An 8352-nucleotide genomic window follows, 5' to 3' on the forward strand; every position below is an offset into this window, starting at 1 on the left:
ACTTCTGGGGGTAAGTGGTTCAAGTGGAGATAAATGTGATCCTTCAACGGTCCTGTAATTGGCAGCACAGTCAGAGAAAGTAACAAATTTTTTTTAAAAAAAATAAGTAAAAAGAAAAAAAAAAAAAGAAACAGGAGATGCGGGTCTTCGGACCCAACAAGCATTTGGTCCAACTACTTAGCAACCAAAAAGAAACTGCAGACATTTAATTTGATCATACACCATAGTTTGATTATTTAACAAAGAGCACAGAGCAAATGATAATCATGTCAAAATATGCACTCTATGAACTGAAGAAGAGGAAAAGATAGAGCGAAATTGTCGGTGATTAGGAAGATTAAAGAGAAAGAATATGTAATTATAACGTACCTACACCACGGCCGTCCCGAATTTCCATGGTCATAGATCTTGAAACAACATCTCTTGATGCAAGATCCTTAGCAGTTGGGGCATATCGCTCCATAAAGCGTTCACCTTCACTATTTCTAAGGATACCACCTTCACCTCGAGATCCTAAACATTCATACAACACGAGAGAATGGGTACTCAAAAAACAGCATCAAAATGTATGGACTGTTAATTTAAACAAGCCAATATACAAGATATTAGAAAATCTAATGCTTGATAAGAGATATGGTTTGGCCAATGATCTTCTTGATCTCCATTTTAGAAATTCCTAAACAATCCCATTTAAAGTCACAACTATTTATGTTGGAGAACGTGAATTATGATCGACAATAAAACTTGAGGACAGTTAAAAGTTATTGACAACCTTCAGTAATGAGACAGCCGGCACCATATATACCCGTGGGGTGGAACTGCACAAATTCAAGGTCCTGCAAAATACACAACCTAATGAGATTAAAAGAGAACAAAAACATACAGTGAGATCTACTAACAAGATTTCATACTATACAAATTATTCTGTCTCTGCAAAACTAGCGTACAGACCTGAAGTGGTAGCCCAGCACGTGCAACCATGGCATTTCCATCTCCAGTACATGTATGAGCTGAAGTTGCTGAGAAGTATGCTCTCCCATAACCCTAATAAAAACACAAATCGGAGAATAATTAGCAAGATTTCACAATTATAAGATGAGGTAATGTGAAGAAGTATAGGTGAAAAAGTATAGGTACCCCGGTGGCCAAAATGGTTGAAGCAGCTCGGAACCGATGCAGAGTCCCATCCTCCATATTTAGTGCAATTATTCCTTGGCAAGCACCTGAAGCATTGTTTGCAAACCCAGAATTATGAGAAGACATTTAAACCAATTTCTAAATTGTAAAGTAAAATCTTGATCTGCAAGGTGACCCAGGCCCATGCTAGGTTGTTACTAAGAGACATGAAAAGCTGGGCCAACAATAACAAAGCACCTCTACTAGATGTGGAAAATGGATGCATCCTACTTACCACTACTGTCCATTATAAGATCCAACGCAAAGTATTCCACAAAGAACTGTGTGTTGTGCTTCATTGCTTGACCGTACAGAGTGTGCAGCAAAGCATGGCCAGTCCGATCAGCGGCACATGCACAACGGTAGGCCTGACCACCTGTAATACAACATAAGAAGCAGGTTCAGAAAACCTTAAATAAAAGACTCAAGACATCATAGAAAGAAAACATGCACCATAAATACCTTTCCCGAAGTCCAAACTTTGACCACCAAAAGCACGCTGATAAATTTTTCCTTCTTCAGTTCGAGAAAATGGTAATCCATAATTTTCTAGCTCTATGACTGCTTTTGGTGCCTCCCTGCACATGTACTGAATAGCATCCTGATCACCTACAGTAAGTCAGGAGTGCTAACATGTTAACACCATAAGAAACAACTCGAGGTGGCTGGAATAATTTTAAAAAACCTTTATATACAGATATAAGAATGTAAACAGTTACCCAGTTAACTACAACATCATAATAATGTGCAAATTGGCCAAGACGTAAAAATAAACCTCACTAAGAAGTTAAAAGTACACTAGTTTAAATTTAACACTTACCTAACCAATCACTTCCTTTAACTGTATCATACATGTGCCACCTCCAATCATCTTCAGACATATTCCCTAGCGCTGCATTTATACCACCCTGCACTAGCTCAGATTAGTAATATACTCATGTATCTAAATTCTGGAAAGATAAGAGTTAATAGATGAAGCTATTCCACCGCAGCTAGTTTGATCAATCTAGCCAGTAAGAACATTGAACAATTAAGGAAATACGAATAAATCAAGCAAAAAGCACGATAAAATGAACAACGCATGATAGAGTATAAAAAATCTATAAAAAAAATGGGAATGGGTCCTATGGTTTCATCCCTAAAGGTGAGTAACTTATGTTTTGAAGGAAAAATAGAATTACTGGTCCAACTATATGACTGCAATACCAATCAGTTCAGTTTTTTTCTATCTTTCACACAACAGACTAGGAAAAACACCAGCATATGAGAAGACCGGCTGCAGAAACTACCTTTACTAACACAGCCATGTCATGTAAGTGCACAAGCTGTGAAGTTTCAGAAAAGCAGAAAAATGTCCATCTAGATTGGAGAGGAAATAAATAGCACGCTACAAACCCAATGACAAACAGAAATAGAATCACTACATCAATGAAGCAATATTGGGATTACTCATTTCAAATCCTAAAGAACTAGCTGCTCCCAATAATCAAAATCTACTGGAATAAAACAGTGCCAATCAAATATGGAACAGGAAACGAAATCACACAATATTAGGATTGTTTGTGTCATGCAGATAAGCATATCACAGATGACGTCGACAAAATTCCTTACTAGGTAAGCATGAATTACTAATTTGGTACACATATTATATACAAAGAACAAACTAAATTCAATTTTCAGAAACAACAACAAAAATCTGAAACCCTAAGAAAAAATAAAAACGAATACCTGTGCAGCGACTGTATGAGAACGTGTAGGGAAGAGCTTGGTAATACAAGCAGTATTAAATCCATGCTCAGAAAGCCCAATGGCTGCTCTAAGTCCTGCACCACCAGCTCCAACCACAACCGCATCGTACGTATGATCCACAATCGTATATCCTCCTGTCTGTTTTCATCAAATCAATCAAACAAACAAAATCAGCAACCAAAATCTCAAATCTAAATTTCCAAATAATTCCAGATTGAATTAAAAATGATTAAAAAAACTAAATTCGGATAAGAGTGAAGAGATAATTCCCATACTGATTCAGTGGAGAGGAATCTGGAAACTAAGGGTTTAAGAGCTTCATTTGTGATAGATCTCTTTGAAGAAGAAGATGCAAAACCTAATCCTCTTGAAACACAGCGCCACATCTCTTTAATTTTTTTCGGTTTTCTCTCGTTATCTCTCTGGTTTCTGATCTCAGAGATCACAGAAAGTTGTTCAGGGGAATGGGAGAGAGGTACATATAACGAGTCCTCATTAACTTAAGCTGGGACTCCAAATATCATTGGCCTAGTATTCCAACTAAAATACACACTAAATCGAGTTAAATTACAAAATTGGTACACTTATTCTGTTTGTCCCATAAAAGTTAGGCCTAGCAAGCTCGAAAATGCTGATGATTTGGTAAATATGGTCATGACTCGAGGGCATTTTCATGTTGTCGTATAATAAAACTTCCGTTTAAGTATGGAACTCCTTTTGGAAGGCAGTGGTACTACTAATATCCACGCTTACACAAATGATTCAAAGTTTTGTTAGTGGCTAAAACATTGGTTTCGCGTCTTTTCTCAAATGGTCTACCCAACTTTACTCATTTTTATTCTCAGTTTTCTTCTTTCACGCGCTGAAACATTATTAAATTCATGAAAATGGGACTTTTACATTAGACCATCAATAAAAGTTCTCCTTACAACATTTCCTATGGAATGAACAAACTTGATGGTTTGTTCATTTTGCTCCCACTATGAATTCAACAAACATGAAAAATGGTTGTTCAAACCAACAAATTTGTTGGTTTGTTTATTGAGTTGGAGGATGTAGCGAGCGTTTGATGATAGGCCGAGCGATCTTGCCTCAAACGCTGGCGTTTGAGACACAAGCGCTGGCGCTTTCCCAGGCAGCGCCCGATTTTCACAAAAACGCCAGAGCTTGTCCTTCCAGCGCGCGTCTGTCATAAAAGCGCCAACGGCTGAATCTGGACGGCCATAAACTCTTGTGATCTAACGGCTATAATTTTTGAATTCTATAAATACTCCTCATTTCAACTCCAAATTCACACATTCTACACATTCTTCATTCTCAAATCATCTACATAAATGCCTCCCAGAGTTCGTGGTGTTAGATACACTCAACAAGAGGATTTAGCTATTTGCAGAGCCTACGTTATTCACAGTCAAGATGTTGCCGATACCGGTAAGAATGTATCCCAATCGACGTTCTGGGAGAAAGTTTTTGAAATGTTTGTCGCTGAAACGATGAACATTCATGGGCGTGATTGTCACGGATTGGTGCATCGTTTTAGTGTAATTTCGTGTAATGTATCGGAATTCGTCGCTCAACTAATGGAGAATCACAAAAATAAGCTCAACGGTGAAGCCGAACATGAAGTGTTTCCCAGAACTCTAGCGATGTGGCCAACATCTCACCGCGGTCGTCCTTTCGACTTCCATGCTTGTTTCAACATTCTTAGGGTGCTCATCAAATACGATCCCTACATCGCCCTAGGAATTCCACCACCCGCCGAGAATTGATGCATATGTAGTAGTTGTTTTAATTTAATGTATTTATTTTATTCTCATGTATGATGTGGTTGTTCAATGCAGTATGTTTATGAAATTGATGGTGCAATGTTTAATCGAGGAAAACTTTTAAATTACTTATGATATTGATGGTTTTAGATAATCGTAATAACACAAAATAAAAAACAAATTAAATAACATAATACCATAGTGAATCGATTTGTACTTCAACTTCAATCAACCCACTCCACCAAGAAATAATTAGGACATTCCCAGAAATGCCTACCATATGTGTCTTCTTCATAAGAAGTCCGCAAATGCATAAAAGTCTTCCAATCGGGCTTTGAGCATCCACTGATTCTCTGTGGATAATGTTTGTATTCGTGATCTCCATATCCACAATGCAAGCAGTGTAATAACTCCTTCTTCAATTTGGCTTTAAGTTTGAAGTTTTTGCAGAGTGTTACAATCTTTTCTTCTTCTTCCTTTTTAATCTTCATAACATCATCTAGCATATGTGGTTCCTCTGGAAAGTTGGGATCTTGACATTGCAAATACCTGAGCTTTCCCGGTTGTGATTCAATCACCATTCTGATGCGTGAACAACCTTCCCGTGGACACTTTGAATACATCCAAGGGCATTGCATAAGACTGTGGTTATCCATGAAATATAATGGGAAAACGTCTTTTGCTTCGACACATAATATTTGCTTCGCTTTTCCTTTAGAAAACATGGTGGATGTTGAGAAAGAAATCTGTTGGTTTGGTTGAGAGGCCACCCCTAGTGTTGTATTTATAACAAGAAAATAGGCGTTGGTAATTCAAACGGGCGGTTTTCGCAAAGTCGGGCGGTTTTCGTAAAGTCGCGCGGTTTTACCAAAGAACGCCAACTCCTATGGTAATTCAAACGGGCTTTTAAAGGAAAGTCGCGCGCGGTTGTATTACCAATGCCAACGGCTAAATTCCCAATGGCTCGATCTTCTTTCTCGACCTATAAATTCTATTCCTCTCATCACCAACATCACATCTTCTTCCTCTTTTCTAAAACTCTTCAGAAATGTCTGTTAGAAATCGTGGTCCCAAGTTTACTGAAGAAGAGGATATAACTATATGCAAAGCATATTTTTTTCATAGGGTAATCACTGGTGTTGTTATTTTTCATGACGGTTCTTTTTGGGAGAACGTTTTTTCAATGTTCATCTCACTGACGGGAAACCCAGGAAACCGAGATGCTCGTCGATTGCGTGCTCGTTTTCAATCTATTAGGCTCACAGTCAAGCCATTTCTTGTTCTGGTAATGAAAATTGATCGAGAAAAGTTCAGCGGTGTAACTGAAGATGAAGTGGTCCAAACATCTCTTGATAATTGGGAGGAAGCTCACGGTAAACCTTTTCGTTACGAAGCGTGTTTTAGAATTCTAGAAGATGGTCCATCTCAATCACATCGTTACTGCACTCGAATATCGCTCCTGATCTTTACAATGGAAGAAGATGTTGCTCTTGTTCGATGTTGGTTACATTGTATGATGATACCAATGAACAATGATAATTTCTGGGAAAGAGTATTGGGACATTTTGTAGCATCGCGGAACGCAGCCATAAGAAACAGTAAGAGCTTAGAACTAAGAATTGTATTCATCACTAAGGAAGTAAAACATTATACGGAAGTTTTATGGATGGTTCACCGTAGCTATTCTGGATTATCCAACGAAGAACTGGTGAGTATCTTACCTTTTTCCTCACTGATCAACTGCATCATAAATATCTGGACTTGTTGTTTGTCTGTTTTACAGAAAACCATCGCTCAGACCAAGTTTACTGAACAAAATGGAAGAGAGTTTAAGCATTTTGAATGTTATGAACTCTACAGAGAGAATGTCGCTGGATTTGATGTAGTTTGATGTTTTTGTTGTGGATTTGATATTATTTCCAAGTTCAGATTGTAATAAATTTCGCTTAATTTGAAGTTGAAATCTCTATTTTAAAATCTAAATATTTTCGTTCATTGATGCCAATTCTTTTACAAGATATAAACTTAGGCAATAATAAAAATGTTGATGGTGGTTTTTAACTTAGGGTTAAAATTGTAAAACCATACATCTGATGTGACGTCGCTCTGTAAGGAAACGGAGCCACGAGTGTTAACCTATCCGTTGGCATACTTATTGAACCATTCAATATATTTACATGAAATTTATCCAGACTGGCGCATGTAGCAACCATCCCATGTTCTGTAAATTTTGGCGCCTTGCCTATATTCAATTAATATAAGTTTCTTTGAATGCTTTCTATGCTATGTTCCTCGGTTGAACCCTTAATGTTGATATGGCATGACAATTCGTGTCCACTCGCAGCAGAGTAGCACGAATTTCCAAATATCAAGGATAAGGTCTTTGCATAAGGTATTCAATCAGAAAGCGTGTTGCTCTATGGCTATGAACTTAAAGAACTCTGTGTCAACACATAGAATTCAATCAATCACTTTTGCGCCTTGCGCAACATACCAGACCTTGCTTGTCGAAAGTAAGCCTAGGCAAACTAGGTAATTAATCCACCATGGATTAGTAGGTGCAATACCCTGCCCAGAATCAGAAAACAATGAGCCGTAGAAGCAAAGGGGGCGTGGCCATGCCTTAGGCCAGCTGGCGCCACTTGCCAATGGCCACGCCCCATCCTAAACCGGCCCTATTTCCCTCGACCAATCAGATCTCCTCAAACTCGCCACGCGCACATAAGTTATGGTTGGGCCCTTACTTGTCGTCCCCACTTCCCATTGACCAATCAGGTCGCTCTAAAGCCACCACACTCACACCAGAAAGTGTAGCCACGCCCATGCTTGGCCGGCCCCTCTCCTTTCTACCGACCAATCAGGTCACTTTAAAATGCGCCACGAGCACTAGAGGTGTGACCGCGCCTTATGTTTGGTCGGCCGCTTTTCTTGACCAATTAAGTCGCTCTGAACTCGTCACCATACATTAAAGGTCAAACGCACCCTGCCGCGCCACTATACTAATTGGCAAGCCAAACGCGCCCTATCGCAACAACATATTAACTGGCTTTCCAAAAAGCCGCATCAACATGTCGAACGTGCCATGTTACGCCAATAAATTGAGCGGAACGCCAACATGCCACTCCGCCGCACCAACATGCCAAACATGCCTCTTCGTGGCAACATGCCATAAATAGCGCCCTACATGCTAACCTACCTCTTGTTAGGGGCCAACGCCATGATAAGCCCAAATTAGGGTTTTCTAGTCAGAAGCACGACCCTACATCACCAAAACCCTAATTTTCGCAACACATGCCACTTAGGCCCCACAACATGCCACGAGCCGTGTGGGGCCCAGGGAGCCTTAAGAATGGCGCCATATCATAGCCACCCACGGCAACCCTTACTCATGTGGTCGTTTCCACACTACGGACTTGTCATAGTTCCTTTGGCATAGCTATGGCACCTTTTACACAAAAAAGTGTCGTCATGTCGCGGCCGCATGCCACACGCACCAATTAGGGTTTCTACATGCCAAACCCTAATTTAGACAAGGTTGCTACGCCAACCAAGCCAAATAACATTTCCCAGAGCGTTGGGATTGATGTGGCAACAGGGCCAATGTTGCCACGCCAAAAGCGGGTCCAACACCGAGGTACCAAAGTCTAGCGTCCATGGTTGT

At 39.6% G+C, this 8352-nt stretch overlaps 1 protein-coding gene across 1 annotated transcript in view; it reads right to left on the bottom strand.

The window, feature by feature from the left end:
• Positions 1-3413, bottom strand: part of LOC113293805 (succinate dehydrogenase [ubiquinone] flavoprotein subunit 1, mitochondrial-like) — a 5394-nt gene extending 1981 nt beyond the window's left edge. Inside the window, exons 1-9 of the mRNA XM_026542309.1 lie at positions 3201-3413; positions 2905-3063; positions 1997-2084; positions 1639-1785; positions 1412-1552; positions 1138-1223; positions 952-1044; positions 773-836; positions 370-513 (exon numbers count right to left, since the gene is read on the bottom strand). Coding sequence (XP_026398094.1) covers positions 370-513; positions 773-836; positions 952-1044; positions 1138-1223; positions 1412-1552; positions 1639-1785; positions 1997-2084; positions 2905-3063; positions 3201-3311 — 1033 coding nt within the window. The 5' untranslated portion in view covers positions 3312-3413. The remainder of the gene's footprint in view (positions 1-369; positions 514-772; positions 837-951; positions 1045-1137; positions 1224-1411; positions 1553-1638; positions 1786-1996; positions 2085-2904; positions 3064-3200) is intronic.
• Positions 3414-8352: the final 4939 nt, after the last annotated feature.

The sequence above is a fragment of the Papaver somniferum genome, chromosome 1 (genome assembly GCF_003573695.1).
Source record: "Papaver somniferum cultivar HN1 chromosome 1, ASM357369v1, whole genome shotgun sequence".
Lineage (NCBI taxonomy): Eukaryota > Viridiplantae > Streptophyta > Magnoliopsida > Ranunculales > Papaveraceae > Papaver > Papaver somniferum.